This window comes from Arachis stenosperma, chromosome 6, assembly GCF_014773155.1.
Source record: "Arachis stenosperma cultivar V10309 chromosome 6, arast.V10309.gnm1.PFL2, whole genome shotgun sequence".
Classification (NCBI taxonomy): domain Eukaryota; kingdom Viridiplantae; phylum Streptophyta; class Magnoliopsida; order Fabales; family Fabaceae; genus Arachis; species Arachis stenosperma.
This window is the reverse complement of record NC_080382.1, coordinates 138,258,610-138,281,463: the sequence shown is the minus strand read 5'-3', so window position 1 is coordinate 138,281,463 and position 22,854 is coordinate 138,258,610. Positions and strand designations below refer to the sequence as shown.

General features: G+C 32.8%; 4 protein-coding genes across 12 annotated transcripts; 1 reads left to right on the top strand and 3 right to left on the bottom strand.

Moving 5' to 3' along the window:
• The first annotated feature begins 714 nt into the window (after positions 1 to 714).
• LOC130935383 (uncharacterized) lies at positions 715 to 3,901 on the top strand. The gene is made up of 3 exons (XM_057865109.1): positions 715 to 814; positions 989 to 1,366; positions 2,061 to 3,901. Exons 2-3 carry the CDS (start codon positions 1,017 to 1,019, stop codon positions 3,595 to 3,597), a joined length of 1,887 nt encoding a protein of 628 aa, XP_057721092.1. The 5' UTR covers positions 715 to 814; positions 989 to 1,016; the 3' UTR covers positions 3,598 to 3,901.
• Positions 3,902 to 5,157: 1,256 nt separating this feature from the next.
• On the bottom strand, positions 5,158 to 9,077 carry LOC130933309 (uncharacterized). 5 transcript variants are annotated; one of them, XM_057862889.1, is made up of 8 exons: positions 8,831 to 9,076; positions 8,642 to 8,735; positions 7,875 to 8,114; positions 7,279 to 7,387; positions 6,689 to 6,734; positions 6,374 to 6,459; positions 6,008 to 6,066; positions 5,158 to 5,444 (listed from the first exon to the last, which is right to left on the bottom strand). In XM_057862889.1, exons 1-8 carry the CDS (start codon positions 8,832 to 8,834, stop codon positions 5,327 to 5,329), a joined length of 756 nt encoding a protein of 251 aa, XP_057718872.1. In that variant the 5' UTR covers positions 8,835 to 9,076; the 3' UTR covers positions 5,158 to 5,326. The 5 variants fall into 5 exon arrangements, 3 of the variants coding, with proteins under 3 accessions (XP_057718872.1, XP_057718874.1, XP_057718875.1); XM_057862891.1 differs by having other exon boundaries at positions 5,158 to 5,429; XM_057862892.1 differs by having other exon boundaries at positions 5,343 to 5,561.
• A 1,571-nt stretch (positions 9,078 to 10,648) lies between these two features.
• On the bottom strand, positions 10,649 to 13,250 carry LOC130935880 (uncharacterized). The gene is made up of 5 exons (XM_057865790.1): positions 12,806 to 13,250; positions 12,134 to 12,379; positions 11,768 to 11,836; positions 11,372 to 11,564; positions 10,649 to 11,211 (listed from the first exon to the last, which is right to left on the bottom strand). Exons 1-5 carry the CDS (start codon positions 13,151 to 13,153, stop codon positions 10,808 to 10,810), a joined length of 1,260 nt encoding a protein of 419 aa, XP_057721773.1. The 5' UTR covers positions 13,154 to 13,250; the 3' UTR covers positions 10,649 to 10,807.
• A 1,856-nt stretch (positions 13,251 to 15,106) lies between these two features.
• On the bottom strand, positions 15,107 to 19,006 carry LOC130932825 (uncharacterized). 5 transcript variants are annotated; one of them, XM_057862251.1, is made up of 8 exons: positions 18,836 to 19,006; positions 18,476 to 18,560; positions 18,269 to 18,339; positions 17,239 to 17,345; positions 16,058 to 16,164; positions 15,742 to 15,791; positions 15,568 to 15,650; positions 15,107 to 15,472 (listed from the first exon to the last, which is right to left on the bottom strand). In XM_057862251.1, exons 2-8 carry the CDS (start codon positions 18,531 to 18,533, stop codon positions 15,358 to 15,360), a joined length of 591 nt encoding a protein of 196 aa, XP_057718234.1. In that variant the 5' UTR covers positions 18,534 to 18,560; positions 18,836 to 19,006; the 3' UTR covers positions 15,107 to 15,357. The 5 variants fall into 5 exon arrangements, with proteins under 5 accessions (XP_057718234.1, XP_057718237.1, XP_057718236.1 ...); XM_057862254.1 differs by having other exon boundaries at positions 17,239 to 17,339; XM_057862253.1 differs by having other exon boundaries at positions 18,847 to 18,981.
• Between the last annotated feature and the right edge of the window lie 3,848 nt (positions 19,007 to 22,854).

Genomic DNA, 22,854 nt, shown 5'->3' with positions numbered 1-22,854 from the left:
TTGGAAGTGGGTAACAGTAAAAGGTGAAAAGTGAAATTGAGAATCTGGTAATTAGGCTGGGATATGTGTTTTATGATTGTGTGTGTAGCCCTTTGTTCACCACTCCCGTTGTATATCTACTTTTTTGGAAAAATCTGTTGTTCACCATTGCCGTTTTACATCTATTTTTTTGGAAAAATTTGCTACATAAACCTAAAAAAAAATTTAAACATATAAATTTTATGTATTTAATTTAGATTAATAACACAATTCTTTGTTAATACGTTTAAATATTTTAAATGAAATTGTGTTAATAATGACATTAATAAAGAGTGATATAATTTTATTCTATTTTAATAATTTAAATAAAATATTTTAATAACTAATTTTTTTATTTGTTATGTCATTAGATTATTCAATAAGTTAATTTTTGATAATTTAAATTTGTTTTTTATTGTTGGTTTATTGTTAAAATTAATCATAGATAATTATTTAATTTTTTAATTAATAATAATATTTTTTAAATTAATCCAATTTTTTTAAAAGAGGTGAATAAATTTTAATTAAAAAATTTAATTAAAATACAATTTTTATTCATTATAAATATAATATTATATCAATAAAAAATTATTTTTATAAAATTTTAATTTATTTAATAAATATTTTAAACACTGAAATTTATTAATTTATTTTAAATAATAGAATTTAATTCAATTCTGGGTGAAGTTCAATTATAAATCAAGTTTTGAAATAGGCTGTTAAAAACAAATTAGACTCTGGGAAACAATCTGTCGCGGTTTCTTCTTCAATTCCATTCTCTCGTCCAGGATAACAGGTACCACTCCCCCTAGGGTTTTGCATCGCCCCGAGCATTCACTTTTTCCCATTCTTTCTCTAAACATCAATATCCGGTTTCGTTGTTATTATCATATTTCATTCCTATAATTACTGTAGAATTTAGGGTTTCTAATTTCCTTTTTCTCGGTTCGGTTTTCCTTTTGAATTTCAGCTTTTGTGATTGCTAAGAGAACGATACTATGTACAACGGAATAGGGTTACAGACTCCGAGAGGGTCCGGTACCAACGGTTACATCCAGGGCAACAAGTTCTTCGTGAAGGCCAAAACTAACAAGGTTTCGGAGAACACAAAGGGTTTCGAGGCGGATCAGGGAACTGCTGGTGTTACAAGGAAGCCCAACAAGGAGATTCTTGAGCATGACCGCAAGCGCCAGATTCAGCTCAAGCTTGTGATCCTCGAAGATAAGCTCATTGATCAGGGCTACACTGATGCTGAGATCGCTGAGAAGCTCGATGAGGCCCGGAGGAATTTGGAAACCGCTGCGGCTGCTGAGGACGGCGATGGACCGACCAGTGCATCCGATAAGAAGTGAGAAATTTTGCTTTTATGTAATCTTTGGATGTGTTTTGATTTGGGGTTTGTATGTGCTTAGGTTTTGATGTGATCATTTATATGTTTATTCTGTGAAAATTTAACACATTTAATGTTTGATGATTAGTTTTTTTAATAGTGAGGGTATGTTTCGCATTGGATGAGAACTGTCAGTAAAATTCTGCTGTTGAGCAAGCTTTGAAATTTTTAATTTCTTTACCCCATACCAGGCCCTCATTAGGGGCAAATGCACCTGACAGGGTCTGGGAGTTAGAGATAGAGACTGAAACAAAGCAAATTTCTTTGACGGACACAAACAATATCGGTTGTAATCATTTCCATGTGCTTAAGCATGGATTTGATCTGGTCTGTGAAATTATAATCCTTTATAGTCTTCTTCCCTAGTTCATTGTAGATGACCTGACAACGAGACTGAAACAGAAATTGAGAGGTTGAAACTAATATGTGCTATATTTTATCGATGAAAAGCTTGTTTAAGTCATGGTATTTTATTAGGCTTGTGAAATAGATGTTTGGTATGTATGTTAGAACAATTTGTGTTGCTTTGAAGATTGAAAGAAGGGGCTAGGGCTAACAAACAATTATGCTTGCTTGGTTTTTTTTAAGCGATGTTTCCATAGTTCGTTTCCAGTCATTCATTAACCATATTGCTTTTGGGGCAAATTTTCAGAGTTTCAGATACCCAGACTCACCAAGTTGCTGCTAGAAAGGAAAAACAGATGGAAACCTTAAAAGCTGCTCTTGGAATAGCTTCTGTTGAAGATGGTGAAATAATTGCTGATGGGAATGATGATGGGAAAAATGCTTCTATTGCTGAGGTGAAGCATAACTCGAAAAGTGAGCATGCGTTTTTGGACAGAGATTTCAGTCGGAAGAAAAAAATGGCTGAAGATATAAAGGATGAAGATGCTAAAAAGAAGGATGTTAAAGATACCACGAGGCACCACAAGAAGGTTGATACTCAAAAGAATAAGTATGATGATGATTCGTCCAATTCAGATAGCAGTATGGATGATGAGAAAGATTATAAGAGGAGGCACCGAAGAGAAGAGGATGAATATACCAAAAAGAAGGGTGTTAAAGATACAACGCACAGCAAGAAGGGTGACACTCGAAGTAGAAAGTATGATGACTCATCTGAATCAGATAGCAGTACTGATGATGAGAAAGATCATAGAAGGAAGCACCGAAGAGAGGAGGATGAATATGCCAAAAAGATGGATGTTAGAGATACAAGGCACAACAAGAAGGTTGACACTCAAAGGAGAAAGTATAATGACGAATCAACTGAATCTGATAGCAGCACAGATGATGAACAGGATCATAGAAGGAAGCATCGAAGAGAGGAGGATGATTATGCCAAAAAGAGGAATGTTAAAGATACAAGGCACAACAAGAAGGCTAACAGTCGGAGGAAGAAGTATGATGATGATTCTTCAGAATCAGATAGCAGTACGGATGATGAGAAAGATTATAAAAGAAAACACCGAAGGGAGGAGGATGAATATGCTAAAAAGAAGGATGTTGAAGATACAAGGCACAACAAGAAGGCTGACACTCGGAGGAAGAAGTATGATGATGATTCTTTTGAATCAGATAGCAGTATGGATGATGAGAAGGATCATAGAAGAAAACCCGGAAGGGAGCAGGATGAATACGCCAAAAAGAAGGGTGTTGAAGATAGAAGGTATGACAAGAAGGCTGACCCTCAAAGGAGAAAGTATGACGACGATTCATTTGATTTGGATGGTGAGAAGGACCATAGAAGGAAGAACCAAAGAGAGGTGGATGAATATGATACAAAGAAGAATGTTAAAGATACAAGGCAACACAGGGGTGAAACTCAAAGGAGAAAGTATGGTGATGATTCTTCAGATTCATACAGCAGTTTTGATGATAGAAACAAGCATCATAGAGTGGATGAAAATGCTAAAAGGAAGGGCCTTAAAGATACAGGGCTACTCAGAAAAGATGAATATCATAAACGGAAGTATGAGGATAATTCTTCTGATTCAGACAGCAGAATGGACAGAAAGAAGCACCGTAGAGAGACTCCAGACAGTGGTGGTGAATACGATTCTGATCGCGATTCTAAGAGGAAGGTCAATGCTGGAAAGAAGGGTGAGTCTCGAAGAAGGAAGCATGAGGACGATCCATCTGATTCAGACAGCTATGAGAAGGGTCGCAGAAAGAAGCACCATCGGTAAGGGGACGTGGACAACAGCGGTGAATATGATTCTGTTAGCAATGCTTAGAGGAAGGTTGCTGAAAGAGGAAGTCATCTCATTAACTAGAATGTATTACAGTATTAGTCTGTTAGACATGTGCTTTATGCACCAAGTCTTTTTATTCCGTCTTGTACTTCGGGGTTGTATTACCAGTCTGTTCTGTTCCATCTATATTTGGGACCTGCAGTGACATTGATTATGTAATATGTACGGTTTTTCATTGTTATTTTCAAGCGGTTCAATAATCCTCTTGATTCTTCTAAATATAAGCACAAGTTGTTCATGTTCTCTCCAAGCAGCCATTGGCGGCTGCTGCATAGTTCTCTAGCAAGTAGATAGTTGCCTGTAACACCCCTTTAATGACCAGCTTTGGTTGGTGGTTAGTTTTGGCTTCATCTATCTTTGCAGCGTATGGATTGTGGTTAGTTTTGGCTTCATCTATCTTTGCAGTGTATGGATTGGTATTGACCAACTGGTTTTACAAATTTTTCTTGCCTGTGTGTAAAATCGCTGCATATTTAATTGGAATTATGATTGCTTGATCTTATGTTTCTTCTCGAAATGATTTTATTGCTTTCTTCAACTCTTCACGGTTATAGAATGTCACAGCTACATATACAGATATACTAAAAACTGAACTATGTGTGATTTTAACGAGGATAATGTAGTTTGTCCATGCAATACGAAGGTATGATTTCTTTCTGCATCGATATACACATTCTATAAATTTTTCCTAAAGAATTAGAGCTTTCTATATTTGCCAATCATGTTTGTTGATATTGCTAGCTTTTTCTATATTGTAGAAGTTCAACTTGAATTACTTTTATGGAATTTTCAATGTTATGTCCATGATCCTTTATTGGAAAATGATAATGTCATTCCACACATGATTCTTTTACATTGTATATTTACATTAATTTGTAGAAAAAAAGAATGATATTATCAAAATTGGAGTGACAATATCCATTCTCTTTATTTTATTTATTCTTTTTTTTTTTGGAATTGATCAAGTTTATTTTAATATCATGCTTGGCATTGATATGTCAAAGCTATTTGATGGCAAGTTTTTAATCTCGTGACATTTCATATTTTTATGGTACTGAAGGTTTTGTTTTTGGATTGAAGTTGCGTTATTGAAATATTGATTTTCTACTTTCATTGATATCTAAATTTTATTATATCAATTTAATTTTATTTTGATCAAGTTTTTAATCCTGTATTCTTGGGAAACATGATTCTTTTCCTCAATTCTCTCTGAGTATCATAGTTAACCATTGATCAATTAACATACCTTGATCCTTCACTTTTCCCCTTGATCTTTACTGATTAAATTCTTACTAATTGCATCAATTTGGTATTAATTTCCTCAACCATGAAAATTTTCTTGTTATCTCTTCTCTCTTCTGTTGGAATGATATTATGTGTTCATAAAAAGCAAGCCTGTCTCTTAAGTAGAGTCAACTAAGATCAGGGTGTATGTTCTATTCTAAAGGAAGAAAGTTAAGTTACTTTATTTAATATATATAGATATTCCTCCAACAATTTAATATTTCTATATATACTCCTCCAACTATTTAATATTTCTCGTGAGAAGATTCCATGTATTTGATTGCATGTGGTTATCATTCTTTACAAGCCTGAACAAAATGAACCTTTTGTGACGATGATAAAACAAAGTACAAACAATTTATAAGCTAGAATCCAGATTTTAAGTAGTATTTCCCAATTGCTTTTGAACCCATTCATCATAATCTTGAAGCATCTGCTGAAGTAGCAGTGGCACGAGTTTGTCCACCAAAGCTTGCATCATTCTGCACTCAACCACACTAATGTATCATAATTCATGAATGAAAGTTGTTGGTTGAAACTGGTAGAATAATATAGTGCCAAGAGGACAAAACTAGCATTTTGTTGTTGGTTTTCAGAGAAACTATTCACTTAATCTGTAAAAAAATTTGATGAGTTTTGCATTGAATTAGTAGCAACATTGCGAAACCACTATCATAAGCAAGTATAATTTCTAGGAAGATATATAACCTTGAGAATTATTAATTCACAAATTTGGTCAAAAGTCGAAATTACAGAAGTAACTTTTGTTTGAACCTGATATGTGAAGCTATCTCTTCCAACAAGGATTAATCTACAATCAATAAATTATAAAAACAAATTCTTGAAAGCAAAATGAATAAATAAACCAAAGTCAGAAAGAAATGAGCAAATTTTGTTGGAAGAAATCAGCAATCTGTACCATTCTATGAATTGACAAAAATAGAAAGAGTTAATTTGGTTGGAATTGAATTTTGGGACCATCAGAAAGCATGAGAGGAAAGTAACATCTGGAAAACAACCTAAAAGGATTAAACCAAGATTATTTACTAAAAACACTCACAAATTTCCTGGACGCTCCACAGCTGATACAGGCATCATGGTGAATGGTTTTGTATAAATCTGCAAAACACAAATGAACACAAGAAAAGGTATCAAAATATAGTTAATATTGTAATAATTTTGATTGCAGAATGTTGACATTATAGCATACAAACATGCAGCTATAGAGAGACTCTATAGTGGTAAATATCAAATAAATTAGGCTATTACATAAATTACTCATAGTTTGCATCAAATAAAGGAAGTTAATGATTTTTGAACAAAAACCGAAGCTTATACACAAGAACAGAAGAAACTGAAATGAACATGGATACAATCGTATATCGAAAATTTAAATCTATGATGAAGATAAGAAATTAAGAACAACCTCAAGTGTGAGATTCAACTTAACATCAACTTCTAAAAATGATTCAGCATCAGCACCTCCCCATGTCATATGATTTACCATAAGTGCTGCAAATCCATAGCAATAAAAGCATGAATTGAAAAAGAAAATGAAAAAGAAAAGTCACATGAAACATATATCTTTTCGTTTTCTTGGAAGACAATAAGTTTATCTGTAGAAGGCTCTTAATAGCAAATAAAAAAAATTTGTTGGTCAATTCACATAAACAGAGATTAGATCCCAAATTAAACATATGACTCGAATCCCTCGCTGTGCACCGAGTCCATCCATTGATACCTGAAAAGTGGTTGTTTTGCTCTTCCACAACTTCAGAACCCTCAAACTGTGAAGAATACAGTGAAGTATCCAGAAAATTAAAATGGGATGAGTGACTGATGGAATGTAGCAGTGCAAAGATGCATGTCCAATGAAGATATAAAAAGGGCTTGTTTGATTTAAGAAATTATTCTCTGTTTTCATTTTCTCCTTTTTCAGTTTCAATTACAAAAATATCACATGGTTTCAATCCATTTCCTGTTTTCAAGATTTTCTAAAGGAAACAATTAAAACAAGTTTGTTGAAAACAGAAAACAATGAGAAAATGATCTTTTGAAAGTAAAGAGACTAAGGTTTATTATGTTTATTGAATATTAAGGTTTTGTATAGAATATATTTATCTCAACTTCTGCTTAAAAGCAGAATAAATAATTAAATATGTTTTCAGCATTTGAGTAAAACCTAACATAAGTAGCTTATGTTAATTAAAATCTTTCTTAGTATTTACAAATGCACATTTAAGCAATTCAATTGTTGAATTAAACTCATTGTTAAATCATTTACCAAACTTTTCATTTTGTTTTCCAGTATTGTGTTGTCGCGTGGCACACCTTACAGGAAAGCATCTCAACCAAGCAATCTTCCTCTGTTGGGGTGACGCGCAGATCCATCATTGGAGCAGCTTCAAAGTTCAAAAATTGAAGTTTAGGTAGTGAGCACCTACACAAACAAGAAATAATTAGTATTTGATTTCAGATGCATACTTATTACACCAAACAAGCACGGTAAGATATATGCTAGAATTCATAAATGCAAGGTTAAAACACAATGTTCATGGATTTTCACTATAAAGATTAAAGAATAGTATTTTTCAACCTATGTTCTATAGGTTACAATTGAATTATCTGCTTAAATCTTCAAATTTCAGTGTACTATGTCAGAATCACCACATAAATTTACAATGTTCCTCCACCTTTTTTGGCATTCATGTAAATTATCTGCCTCCCCAAACCCTGCATTAACACGGGTGTGGGACTAAGGAATCCTCTGATTGTAATTGGAACAAGGAGGATCAACATGAAAAGTAAAACTACTGGTTTTCAAGACTCATTACTGGTTATCAACTCATACTCCATAACCTGATTAATCATTAAGTAACTGAGAGAATAACTAATCAACAAAAACAGAATTAGAAAGTTTTACAGACCTGTAAGTGTTAGCATCAAGAGATTCAAATGTTTGCAACTCCCTCGTGTTCAACACGGCCGCAATACCACTAGGCTGCCTTAGAAATTCGCTTATGTGGTATTTCTTACCTCCAACGCCATCATTATAATCAGGCAGCTTAATTCTCTCTGATTTCGCGGCTGATAAATTTGCTCTCTTTACATTTGAACCAGAGGAATCCTCTGCAATTACTTTGATAACAGTTTTCTTCCTAGAAGCCCTTTTTTAACACCAAAAATATTAACAACCATTAACAAAGATCACACAGTTTATGGAACAAAATTTATCAGAAAAAAAGGGGAAATAACGATGCTTTAATAATAATGTCTTCAATTAAAAGAAAATGCCACAAGAAGTGCTCACAAAATCATATCAAAAGACATCGTAAATATTTTACCATAATTTTCTACGATGCACCTAATCACAATGCAACAGCAACCACAAATATTTTACCATTATTCACTCTTTTAACAACCATAACTACTTTAGAGTGCATCGCCCAGTATAAAATTCTTTCATGGTGGAAACTCAGCTGCAATTGACTTCACGTGAAGTTGATAACTAAGAACAGTTAGATAATTAGACTGATTTGACTAAATTTTCATCTAACAACTCTCAACTATCAACTTCAGTCATCTGCACATGAGTTTTCACCTTCTTTCATAGTAATCTCATCTAATCATCCATTCAGTTACTGCCACGTGGCAGAACTTGATTAGATGGAAGTCTATAAAGTTATGAAGTTACCAGTAACTGAATTTAGGGATGGAAAAAGAAGGCGAATGTTTGAAACAGTGATGGCGATATCCACACCATTTGTTACACAGCGGAATAGCTTTTGCTGCAAAAGGAAATAAAGAGGTGCAGTGGTTATGAAGGGAGTGTTTGGTTTGCAGAGAATTAAGTGAAAAAGAATGTGTGGGTTAGCGTAATCACCCATTAAGGAAGTTGGAGGAATCCGAACAAGGAACAAGATTGAAAGAGATGAGTTCTATGCGGAATTGCGGAAATGCCACTTAAAACTTCATGATATCGTAATCTCATTTCTTATCTCATCTTCTTCACAATCACAGACACAACCCAGAAAGTGCGCAATAAACGTGTTATGACATATGAGCCGCAGAGATTGTTATGTGCACAAGATCTTACATAGTAGTATAAAGTATAAACCTCCAAATAAATTGGATAAGTGATAACAACAAACAATTTTAAACATGAATCTAACTTTGATACACCTTAAAATAATTTTATAGTATCTTCAGCAAAAATAATTATATTTTATATTGATCACATAAATAATTTTTCATAAAAACGGATATGATTACACGATTGTCACTGTAATAAAATTAAACTCTTTAAACATTTTTTTAACAATTAAAACAAGCAATTTTTTAATTTTAAGGGAATTTAATTTAAATACACTTGTTGTAAAATCTCAAACAGGATATTTTTTAAAAACAAAAAATAAATGAATTTGACATTAGTCCGTCCATCAAGTTTATAATATGTCTTATTTTAATAAAAATTTATAAAAACTTACAAATGTATTTATTTATAATATATTAAAAGAGAAAGAAAATAATGATAAAGTGATATTTTGACAACTTACTATTCTATAATATTGTTATATCCATTTTGGTCTAAATGTCATATTCTCTTGCTTTTTACGATATATTTATTGTCATTTTCATTCCCTCATTCTTTTTGTACTATTCCTCCTTATGTCACTGATAATGTAAGCTAATACTAAGTTGTATTATCTCATGTAATGCTTGGGCATTACATGTAATACACGAGATAAAAATCATAAATTTAGTAAATTCCTTTCTGATTTTTTTCATTTCTTAAAAGTAATTATAGAATTTATGTTGAGAAATTTATCTACAAGTATACTAGAATTCGAAGTTTCTAATGATCAAACTATTCTGAAATTCCTTCACCAATAATTGTAGCAAGCTCTGGATCCCATAGATAATCTTTCAATTAAAAGAAATATTTCTTAATGTGAATTAGGATAAGAATGTAACAAATCTAACATCGTGCCTACGCTTGTTTTCTTCTCTACTCCGTTGAATAGAGAAATGGTATGTCTTGGTATATATATCATTGAGAAACGATTCACTAGTTATTATATTAATCAGAATTTTGATGTGTAAAGTATTTTGAGTCTGATATTACTTTTTATAATAAAAAGACACTTTTGAACAATTATATTTCTGGAGCTTGAATCTTAATCATCTCAACGGACACGTCATTCATCTACCATTAGAAGGAGTATTCTTATTTTGTGGCAAATTTTAATTATAATTATGGTGATATTTTATTGAATTTCACTAAGGAGTATTCTAAAGATATTTTTTTAATGACATTTTCGTTTCAGAAAAGAAGAAAAATATTAGAAGGCCAGTAAAATTTATTGTTTTGATTAACAATTAATCATTAATATTTAAAAGTGTAGGCTAAAAATATATTATTAAATTATTCGAATAAAAAAATTAGGTTGATGACTAAAAATAATAATAAAAAAATAAGTTCTTCTGGTCTTTGAGCATTTTTTCAAAAAAGAAATCTTTTACGATCTTTCATCGAATACTACCTCGTTTCAAACTGTAACATACATAAAAGGAAATAGCGAGATACTTGTTAGCAAACGCCTATATAAATGCAATAGAAATTATGAGGGGGAAGTGTGAATTTTTAATTATGAGTAAATTAAGCAGATAGCTTTCTTTTCGTGTCTAATTAAGCAGATGGTTTGCTAAAGGTGCAGGCATTTATAATTTAAATCTTTTCTTAATGAAATTTGTGAATACAGCAGTGACTATATTCTAGAGATGACTATAAAAGAAGAACAAACTATAAGTCTATGCATACAATATTTTCATTTTCTAAAAGAATCCAAAAAAAGAAAAATCAAACCTTCTGAATCACCCTGAGCTTTGCACTTCTACTTCGGCGGTTCAATTTTTCTTCTTCGGCCGAGGGCGTGATTGGTCTTTTTGTGAGAATTATTCCATTTGATCCATTTATCACATGCTTTATCCATGCTTCTTTCTCTTTTATCTCATCACTCACCTTCCTCAAATCACTATTATCGCAGCTCTCATATTCGCTTCCTTTAATTATATCAAGGAATGTCTGCTTCACAATTCTGTCCTCTAGACTATGGAAAGATATCACGGCAAGCCTACCCCCCGGCGAGAGGCAATCAAAACAAGAATAGAGGGAATCCTCAAGTGTCTTCAGTTCATCATTCACAGCTATTCGAAGAGCTTGAAACACCCGGGTTGCTGTCTTTATCCAACCTTGCCTTCCACCTGTTACAATGTTGATTGAAATCGGTGATGATATTTCCTTGAGCATAATTGGTATTTCATGCATGATATTGGTTACAGTATCTAAATAAAAGACATGCATAAATAAACTGATGGCCTTAGAGACAACTAATCAAGAGGCACAAAATGGAGAAAGACCTACCTTTCATTGCAGGAGTCACACGTCGAATAAGATTGAGCAAGTCACTAGTGGAATGCAATCCACCATCTAACCGGGCTTGAACAATCTTCTTTTGCAGATTACGCCAATTACTTTCTTCCCCAAATTCCCTTAGGACACGCCCAACTTCAGATTCTGGCCAAGAATTTAATATATCCTCTGCTTTAAGACTTGCCTGTCATATTAGGCCTGTTCATCAGTTACACAGGAAAGAAAATTATGAATGACTCTGCATCAAGCAAGCAACAGTATCATTCCACAAAATACTCATCTAGACCAAAACCGTAATCCTGACAAAGCAGTTTACCACCAGATACGCTTTCTGCAAAATGAGCATGTTGATTTTTGCATTAAACTCCAGAATGTCTAAAAGTATACCTGTGGATCCATACGCATATCAAGGGGGCCATCAGCTAGCACACTGAATCCTCTCTGGGGATTGTCCACCTAAAAACCAGGACAAATATAAATATGAAAAGCCAAAAGAAAAGGGATCATCAGTTTATTTTAAGTTCAATAAAGCTTATAATTACAACTTAAGCAAGACAGGGTTTTCCTTTTCAAATAAATAAATGAAATGCAATTGCTCTACCAAAAATTAGAAGAAGTCAAATTTTCCGTTTCTCCCCATTGGAAGTTCCAAAGATCAAAAACACTAACGCACAAATATTGGAAACCAAACCAAGCAACGCAGCAAGGACCGATCATGTAACAGTATAGAAGATACAAGTTCAAGAATGAAACCTGCATGGATGACATGCCCAAGTCCATCAAGATTCCATCAATGCTCCCATCCACCAACCGTTCGTCGCCAGTTTCCCTAAGAGCAGACTTGATATGTCTGAAATTCCTTAGCAACGTAAAAACTTTTACACCACCATCCAATTGCTTTTCTACTACAGAATTGATTCGAGCTTGAGCCATGTTATGTGCCACAGGATCCACATCCATCCCAACAAAATACTTCAACTCCGCATGCCCATTAATCACCTGTCTCAACATTCATATCCAAATTAACATCATCACAATGGCATTATCAAATAAGAAAAAGTATACATGCCCAAAATAAATGCATAACATCAAATTAGTCTATCAAAAAATAAAAATCATATCAAATTCTCTCTACATGTTATACAATAAGAATTAATGGAAAGACAATTGTCCTTGAACACATACTTCGAAATACTCAAGAGTCTAACTTAATCTCAACTCAATGGTCAGCTGCAATGCAAGACACTCCTTTCTCTGGTAACGTTGATAAGATAGTAAAATGAAACACTTGCAATTTCAGAACCAAATTGAACCCTTACTCTAAATTATACTAACTAGTAATTAATTGCACAAAACAAAGGTAGCAAAAGAAAACCCCTAAATTTAAGAAATTCGTGCAAAGTGAAGGCATTGATTGATACTAACAGCGGAGGAATGACCGGCGGCGCCAAGGGTGCAATCGACGAAGGAAGTAAGCGAGCGATTGGAGAAAACGTCCAAAACTTCAGCGAGCATAACAGGAAAATGATGACGAGATTCAGAACGGTCCATTAAAGCGTCCATGTCGAAGTCCTTATCGGAACGGGTCCTTCTCTTCTCTTTGGCCAACGCCGATTTTTGCTTCTGCTTCTTTGTTGAGGTGGCGCTGCTACGAATGGGGCTGTTGACCGTTGAAAAAGAAGAAGAAGAGAGGGAAGTGAGGTTTTGAAGGCGGTTGAGGAGGATGGGTGTGGGTGAGAGTGATAGTGATGATATCTTGTAGAGCATTGCCATGTTTCCAATTCCGATTATTCTGCTTCTGCTTTGGTAATCAAAAACACTAGCAGTCTAGCACGAACCAGAACCTGAGAGGGGCAATTTTTTTCTTTTAAAAGTGATCTAATCCTACAAATTCTATCACTTTAGATAATTCCTCAATTAATGATACTTTAGTTGTAATAGTAGAGTAGTGCTAGGGAGCCAATGGACTAAATATACAATGTGTACAATGGACTAAATCTTTGATCCATGAATAAAATGAACATCACCATACTATCTAGAATAACCATCCGGATAGCAAAGATAACCATCTGGATACCAAGGATAATAAACATCTCAATAAAAAATTAAACTATTTTTGGAGTTCACCAAGAATCAAACTCTTGACCTTTCGGATCCAGAACACTAATACCATATCTGAAACCACTCATCCCAAAAGCGTAACCTGACAGAACAATGTAACACTAATGGTCATATCTCTAATACTTCCTAAACCTCCATTGTACACATTGTACGCTTAGACTATTGGCTCCCTAGACTTTCTCTTTTTTAAATTATTCTCCACATTCAAATCATTTTAACATCCAGTGATTTAGGGCTTCTTTTTGTGACATTTTTCTTCTCTCGCAGCGCTTCTTCTTTTTTTTGTCTTTATTATCGTCAACACCAATAACACCACAACTTCAGCCTCTTTCTTTTCTCATTTAAATTTCTTCTTCAATTTCCTTTTTCTTCTCCTCCTCCATCATCATCTTTTTTTATACATATCATCGTTATCGTTGAATTTTTACCATATTGATAATATTATCTGATCCAAAATTGATTTTCGAAGTGTTGTTATTCATGACTCAGTCTTATTTGTATGATTGTTTTTGAACGGAGTTAATTGTGTCACAATCGTTATATAATTTGGATTCATTTCTAAGTTAATTATGTCGCAATCTATTATATAATTTTGGTTCATTTCTGAGTGAATTAAGTTATATTTGGACTCGTTGTCCTACACAATTCAAAACTCGTTTTCCTCATCTTTTACTGCTTCTTCTTTTTTATCTTTTTTCTTCTTCGTTTTCACCTTATTATTTCATTCTTTTAAAATTTTTTTATTTACTCTTTTGAGAGGAATAAAACCAAGAAAAAGAGAAGAAAATATCAAAGAAAAAAGAAGAAACCATGATTCAATCTTGTTTGTATGCTTGTTTTCGAACTGAGTTTATGTATCGCAATCATTATAGTAAATTTTAGTTCATTTCTTAGTTAATTGTGTCACAATTATAATGTAATTTCGATTCATTTCTGAGTGAATTAGGATATATTTAGACTCGTTGTCTTACACAATTCAAAACTCTTTCTTCTCTTTCTCCTCATCTTTTTCTGCTTCCTCCGACACAATTTTTGAGTTCTATAAATTCTTTACTATTGTTCTCTACTTTTTTTCTTTCTGAGTTAATTGTGTCACAATCATTATGCAATTTCGATTCATTTCTCAATGAATTAGACTCATTTGAACTCGATGTTCTACACAATTCAAAACTTTTTCTCCTCATCTACTTTTTATTTCATTTTTTCAAAATTTTTATTGATTTACTCAAATTTAACACAATTTGAGTTCTACATATTCTTTACCATTATTCTCTACTTCTCTTTCTGAGTTAATTGTGTCATAATCATTATATAATTTCAGTTCATTTTTTAGTGAATTAAGTTACATTTAGACTCGTCCTGCTCAATTAATAATAGCAATAACAGCAACAATAAAAAAAATGATGATGCGAAAAAAGCACGCAAAAAAGAAGAAAAAAGAGGACAAGGAAGAACGTGAAGAAAAAGATGACGACACCCTATAAATGTAAATGACTAGGTTAGAAGAATGATATATGCACGTGTAATCACACTCTTTTTTAATGAGTGGTTTTTGTTGGTGTTAGATCTACTTAGTTGAACTTAAATGGCAATATTACTTGGATATGTGGCAGATCTGATTAATTTATTGGCATGCAACTATACTTGGGACGCTGAAAATTCCCAACAAAGTGACAAATTTCTGGTTCTCGCATACTGAGTAGCTTGTTATCCACAAAACTCAGCACAAAAATAATGCCTAAGATGTAAATGCTCATTTATCTAGAACCAATCATTAAGCTACAAAACCTAAACCTCCAAATCCTAAACCTTATCAGTTACCATTCTTTTGCACTCAAACTTATAAATTGTATTCATTAGTGTGGCTTCGGCACATAACCATCGACTGCAAAGTTCCGCGTGGCAGCTGGAATAGCTAATCGAATCCCGTCGAGTTCAGGCTTAGCAATCACTTGGCAACCCAAACGTGAACTGTATTAACTACCAAGATTAGTCTGGGAAGAATTTAGGGTTGAAATACAAACTATAGATATAAGGGATCCCATGTTCAGATTAAACAAACTCACGTTTCGGAAAGGCCAAAAGCTAGGTCCAACATATCATTTTCCTCATCAGTTGGATCTTCCAATTTGTTGTAATATTCTACATCCTGCACAAAGTTCAGACTCAAGCAATTTGACACTCATGTATGTGGAAAATAATAAGTAATTGCATAAAAATGATAAATTAATTTAATTTACCATGACTATAACATGGCAAGTTGAACATGCAAGTGAGCCCTCGCATGCCCCTGCAAAACAACATATTATAACTCGTGAAAAGTGAAGCTAAGCTGAATCAATAGTAAATATACCACTATGCAACTTCCATAGCCCCAAAACACAGACTTGCAAGCTTAGTTAAAAAAATAAGGGTGTATGAGATGGGTCAATATATCCATTACGAGTAAGGTAGCAACCAAAGCAAGTTACCCAAACAAAAGAAATTATTTTTCAAAACAATCAAAATATACAATTTAGTGTAGAATGAAAAAATTGATAATAACAAAGCTCTTGCCTTCTAGTTCAATGTCGTTTTCATGTGCAGCTTCTAGCATGGACATTCCAACAGGGACTCGAATATGTTGTTCCTCCCCATCCTTATCAACAAACGTCACAGATATCCTGCACATAGTTGGATCAAAGACTAAAAAACAAACATGCACTTTTACCCCTAAGCTTTGAAGACATACTACCATTCACCTAATTGAATAAGAACACACTTAGACAATGCATTGTTTTCATCTAATCCAATATGTAAGGAACATAAAGCATTAATTGTGCTGTATGTCTTATGTAAAGTTAGCACTGAACAACTATTAAAATGTTAGTTTAGCATTTGATAAGTATTATTGTCCTCTGCCAAGAGCAATGGAATGAAAGATGTTTCAAGAAAGTATGACTGTGAGCAACAACTCAAGACTCGCCAGAATCACTAGTGCCATTTAGGCAGAAGTACCACACCCCAACATCAACTCAACTCATTCTACGATGGTAAAGTATTACAACCCCATGGTTAAGAGCACAAATCCAGACTGGTAAAATGCACACTACATGAGATTAGCATTCTTTGCATTAAGTTCTCATATCCCATTAAAAATTCAACCATTACAACTTAGTAGTATAACCTATAAAGGTAGATTATACACAAACTGTGAGCTTCCCAATAAAATTGTCTGAACCATTATAAACCAAAATCACATAACTTTTAACTTCTCCAATCAGGGTGAATCGTCCAAAATCATAGTAGCTAATCCTGGATCAAGATGCAATGTAGCCTACTCAAAAACTGCTATAGCTGGATAGTGGATGAAAAGCTGGCCGCCAACTTGAGAAGTATAGATAAATATTCCCAAATCATACAAAATATATATATGTAGGAAAAGCAATAGAGAAGACAACAGAGTTTAGGGTGAGAAACATAGTATGTACGATACATAGTCTATGGGAATGCTTTGGGATAATATGTTGAGCAACAGTAGAGGACAGTGCCAGGGGAGGGGAAGGGACAAAAATAGAGAATTGAGGTGCAACAATGAAATTCCTAGCTCCAATTGTGCTCAGTTTAACTTGGGGAAGGCAAAGTGTGAGTTTATATAGGTAAGTCATGTAACTTGACTACACTCATCATGAAAATGCACACACTGCTACAGAAAAGGCAATTTCAATAATATTTTCAGATAAAAAAAAGAGACTTACGTTTCCTTTTGTTCATTCCCTTCATTGCTAGTTGTTGATAGGAAATTATGTTTTCCAATCATAGCTCCATTGTATAACTTATTAAGAGAAAGTTGTTGAAACTGTACCTAACAAAATAATAATAATAATAATAATAATAATAATAATAATTAGCATTAAAAACACAGATATAAACATGCCACAGAAAAAAAAACATCTTATAAAACTATATAGCTAATAATCCATATTATATATACATATATAATTTTAATCTACATGGCATCCACAAATATAATAGCACGTAATTTCCAATTGGAGAAATTTTTAAATATACATTATTCTAGAAATTCCAAGTTTTTAATATATCCTCACTTACTCCCCGTTAGATTTCTTTTTCTAGTGTAGATTTCCTTTACCAATTGCGAATGTTGTCACAATGAAATCTATCTCTAATAACAAGAAATCGAAAGCAACGAAATCTGTTGAGACAAAATTATGAAAAGCAAATAAACTCATTTCCAAAACAACAGAAAAATGCTAAATTCATTAACATTTCCAAAATAACCAAAATCTGAATTCCCATTCTTGTGTCATACACAAACACATCAGTCATCTCGACTTAATGGGACAACATTCATGATTCCACTCCTCGACACCCCTTGAACTGGTGAATGTCTAATCTTATTATCAAGCTCACCTAATACATTCAAAAGCTTCAATTTCTATGAATGATATATAACCTTCCATAATTGTGCATCCATAGTTACCATTCCGTTCAATAAGAATTACATCATACTCGTAAACAGAACTTCAAATAACAAACAAAAACAGATTATTCATAGTTTCAGCCAAACAAAGGCCAAAATTGAATTCTTATACTAGTCTATGCTCATCAGTAAACTAGCCATTGATCGAAATCCAGTATTTGTTTCCTTCATTTTTTTTTTTTGGCAATGGTTACAACAGCCAAATATCATATACAGAAAGCCAAGAGCCAAATTTAGATATCCAAAATCGTAAAATTTAAATTGAATGATTCAATCATACTTACTGCCGGAGGTTGCAGGAAACGGTTTCTGGTGCTTTGATTGTATCTTCCTCTATAAATGGATGCATAATTCCCTGCCAAAATGATTTTTTAGAATCATGGATTTAACGGAATTAGATATTGTTGACATGTAACGGACATTATGTAAATTAAATTGGTAATTAAGAAAAAGGGAAGCATAAAAAAATAGTTGAAAATGCAGTGATGTACTTGTGAAGAGGCGCTTGGCGATCCATGGTCCAAGTCTTGGAAGTCTTGAACTTAGCATAGGAGTTGATGAGGGGATTACAAAACCCTAAAATCGCATAAATAAAATAAAAATAAATAAACTCGCATAGAATGATGTGAGACAGATTCACAGGGCAAGGGTATTAAATGATGTGCAGTGGAAAAATTTTGCTTCTAGAAAAACCAATATATAAGAAAATTGGGAAAACAAGATATATGAGTGTTTGAAAAGTAAATGGAATATGCATTAGGAGAGAAAGAGTAGAAGATAAGCACCAAGCAAGAGAATCAGAGCGTAAAAAGCAAAGAGAGAAGTGAGAAGAGGGGGGGGGGGGATGGAACCTCGCCGCCACCTAGGGGGGAAGAAGAGTGCAGCGGCCGCAAAAAGCGAAGAAATAAGAGAGAAGAAGACGAGATTATTATCGAAGTCGGAAGATGCCTCAGACTCAAGAAGTTTCTTAGGTTGAAGTTGATACTTGAGGCGGTAAGATAATAGTAATACTAAGAGAAAAAAATAAATACATGTCTAATTTTTTAGAGTATATATATGTCTAAATAGATTAGTGAAAAATTTTACATTGGATATTTTTGTATTTAAACAAAATTATTACGTTGAGATTTTTAAATTTTATAGAAATAAGATATGAGTTATTTTTCATATACAAGCGTTTTTTCATATAAGTTATATAAGTTATTTATATTTATGTATTTTCATATTTTTTTTGTACTTTTTTTTCTTTGTTTTTCGTGCCTCTTCTTCTTCTTCTTTTTCGTAATTTTTCTCTTTTATTATCGTCGTCATCAATACCACCTATTTTTCCTCCTCCTTCTCCTTCTTCTTTTTTTCATTAGAATTTCTTCTCCTCTTTTTTTTTTCTTTCTCCTCTTATTTCGTTGTTAAAGATAACAAATAATTCAGGTTCAGATTGTCAATTAAACTAGAATAAAATTGATTGTTGTTTTTAATCCAATTAAGTGGTTAAGGTGTGGTTCAATTCAAAAGAAAAAATATAGCATTAGAGAAAACATTTTTTTGCAGCAAATTTGGGTGTAGTAAGAAGATATTTAGGTGTAACACGAAGATATATTTGGGTGTATTTTAAGAATTTTTTTGTATATTTTTATTCTGGGAAGTTTTACATAATTCAAAACTCTTCTTTCTCTTCTTCCTTCCCATCTTCTACTCTTTTTTTTATCATCATTACCATCTTCTTCTTCTTTTTTTCTTATTCACTTTTTTTTTATTTTACCTTCTCAAGTTTCTTCTTGTTTTACTCTCTTAACAAGAATAAAAACAAAAAAATCAAATAAAAAAGAAGAAGAAACACATAATGCTGCAAAATTACTTAGAATAGGATAAACTTACATTCATTTAACTAAAAGAAAGAAAGAAATAAGGAAAAGAAGAAGAAGAAAAAAATGCAGCATTAGAGAAAATATTTTTCTATATTTGCAGCAAATTTGGGTGTAACACGAAAATATTTGGGTGTAGCACGAAGATATTTGAGTGTATTTTTATTCTGATAAGTTTTGTATAATTCAAAATTCTTCCTCTTCCTCCTCTTCATCTTCTACTGCTTCTTCTTTCTCATCTTCTTATTTCATTTTCTTATAATTCTTCTTGGAAGAAAAATCAAACAAAGAAGAAAAAAAATACATAATGTTGCAAAATCAATAAAAAGAGGAGGAGAAAAAAAATGCAGCAACAACAATAGTAATATAAAAATAACAATGAAGATGAAACACGCGAATAAAAAGGAGGGAAAACGCAAAGAAGAAAGAAAAGGAAAAGGAAGAGGAGGAGGATAAGGAGGAACGTGAAGAAAAAGAAGAAGCGTCTTCCATAATGGTGAGTGAGAGGGCGCTCTGGAAACAATTGAGTGATGCGCGTGTTATCACGCTCCAGTGGATGAATGTAGTTTTTATTAGACTTGGCCTAATTTGTAAGACTTGTAAGCCAAAAAGAATTGTATGTGTAGCATAACTCATAAGATATATAGATTATTGTGTCACACTTTTGAGAATTTATTTGTCTACCTGAAAATATCATATTTAACTAAGATAAAGACTTATATATCTTATCTTTGTAAAATTTAGGAACCTCAATGTAATAAAAAAAATTTGAAGACGAAAATGTCTGATACAAAATTTTTCAGAAACTTATTTGGATATATACTCAATTTTTTAATTTGAAAATAAAAAATATTATTCGTACATCAAAATTAACAACCAATGTATTTATATATAAATACATAATAATTTAATTTATTTTCAATATGTATTTGTATTTCAACATATATTTTAATACTGATGGCTTATTTTAGTGGTTAATTTTAGCATACAAGTAATAACATAGTTATTCAAAAACACATAAGTTTATAACTAATTGAAAATGTAAAAATATTTTTTACTTTTTAAAATATGAGATATTTAAATCTCTCTGTCCAAGATATATAAAAACAAATCAATCTTCTAGAGATAATAAGGACAAGTTGTGGGTGCAAGTTCTAACTCATAAGTACTTCCAGATTTCCAATCACATGGGTAGCATCTAATGGCAATAATCGATTTGGTATGATAAGTGAACTCTTCTCAGTAAATTTTATGATCTTACTTCTTATGTATACATATCTGAAATAAATTTTTCTCTTGCACATTTGTGGAGCAATGGGGCTTGGGAGGAAGAAAGACTTGTCGCGCCAATTTCTCATAAAATCAAATAGTTTCTTCATAGCATTTGGTCTCCGCTTATGTCTGATTTGAAGGCCGGATGGAATTGGTGGCCCACAGCTTTAAAGGTTTATAGTTTTAGAGAAGATTATCATTGGCTCTTGAAAAAGAAATTAAATGGGAATGATAATAACAACTTTAGGTGAGTTTGGCATTCTAATTCTCCAGAAAAGATAAAGATGATAATGTGGCTGGATTTACAAAATGTGTTATCGATAAATGCCTTCTATAACACTCTATCACACAAAGTTTTATGTTATAGTCGTAAATCAGTGGTGGTAAGGCATTACGATACCTAAAAAAATATACATACATATATTTAAAAGATAGTAATATAGTTAATAGCCTGTAAAAAAAATAACGAAACGACAAGCGCATCTCACTCGAAACATCAAAGATATACCGCACCGATATACAGAAATGATATATATATATATATATATATATATATATATATATATATATATATATATATATATATATATATATATATAAAAGATTCAAAAGGAGATACATAGTAAGTACTAGTCTCGACCTCCGAAGATAATGTCGGTTAAAAACTATAACACAACCCAGAAGTACACAAAAAAAACATGTTTTTTCAAAATCAACCTCTAAGAAAGATATACAAAGACATATACAAAAGTAGAAAATATAATACAACAAGATACAAAATAAAATCCTAAAAGAGTGTATTCGCTTCTGAGAGGAATCTAGCACGTTTAACAAGGTGCATCACGTCCTGTATCTATAAAATAAATAGTTCCACAACGGGGTGAGAACCTAAAAGTTTCCAGTAGAGTAGTAATTCTAAATAGAGAGTATGTAAAAAGATATGAACCCACTAGATAATCCTAAACTCCAACCAACACAAAGTTCAAGTCTAAAGTCCTTTGTGATTTCAGACTTTCAATTCTTCTCTATACAAGTCATCAATTTTCTCCATGTTACAATGATTCAATATAGTAATTTAGTGTCCAGTAATTTATTTAGTAGTAGTAACAAGCACAAATAGAGAATTTCAAGCACAGACAAAGACAATTACAACAAGGCAAATAGCAGTTAAATAGGAAATAATCACATAGACAAACCAAATACATTGAACATACTTAAACAATGTTACTTAAATGCAGATTATACATGCCTGTCCTACTAGCCATGAGCTCACGTGTCGGTTATTAGGCTAAGCCCGACACAAAATTCGGTTGACACCCCGAATCGGTCTCTCGATGCACATCACTGGGAGGAATTATAAATCATAGTACTATTATTCCAGCAGAAAGTGCTGTCTCACCTTCTTCCGGAAGTATAAACGTTTCAAACAACGGAGAGTGCCGTCTCACCTTTCATCCAAGAGAACGTGGGTGTTCCATATCGCTGTCCCACGTCACACTGCAACCACAGAACAAGCGGGATGAGACATTTGTCCTTACCCAGTGCAGGTGCCAAGGAAAAATCAATTCAGTACACAAACGGGATAACACCCAGACCTTGCTAATCCAGCCATTCAGACCACAATAAATCAATATCAGTGTCTTTTCGTAATTTCATAAGTGATTCCACTCATTAACCCTAGTTCGTTATCTATTGCAATAATTTGAATTCATTAGCCCCTAATTCATTTATCAATT

Coding starts and splice junctions, on each gene's coding strand:
- LOC130935880 (XM_057865790.1), bottom strand. CDS start 13,153: ATGGCAATGCTCTACAAGATATCATCACTATCACTCTCACCCACACCC. Junction 11,837..12,133: donor TGGGCATGTCATCCATGCAG/GTTTCATTCTTG, acceptor CCTGGTTTTTAG/GTGGACAATCCCCAGAGAGG. Junction 11,212..11,371: donor TGTGACTCCTGCAATGAAAG/GTAGGTCTTTCT, acceptor ACATTGTAACAG/GTGGAAGGCAAGGTTGGATA.
- LOC130935383 (XM_057865109.1), top strand. CDS start 1,017: ATGTACAACGGAATAGGGTTACAGACTCCGAGAGGGTCCGGTACCAAC. Junction 1,367..2,060: donor ACCAGTGCATCCGATAAGAA/GTGAGAAATTTT, acceptor GCAAATTTTCAG/AGTTTCAGATACCCAGACTC.
- LOC130932825 (XM_057862251.1), bottom strand. CDS start 18,533: ATGCTAAGTTCAAGACTTCCAAGACTTGGACCATGGATCGCCAAGCGC. Junction 16,165..17,238: donor GGGAATGAACAAAAGGAAAC/GTAAGTCTCTTT, acceptor AACTATGTGCAG/GATATCTGTGACGTTTGTTG. Junction 15,651..15,741: donor CTTGCCATGTTATAGTCATG/GTAAATTAAATT, acceptor AACTTTGTGCAG/GATGTAGAATATTACAACAA.
- LOC130933309 (XM_057862889.1), bottom strand. Junction 8,115..8,641: donor ATCCCTAAATTCAGTTACTG/GTAACTTCATAA, acceptor GTGTTAAAAAAG/GGCTTCTAGGAAGAAAACTG. Junction 7,388..7,874: donor CTTGATGCTAACACTTACAG/GTCTGTAAAACT, acceptor TTGTTTGTGTAG/GTGCTCACTACCTAAACTTC.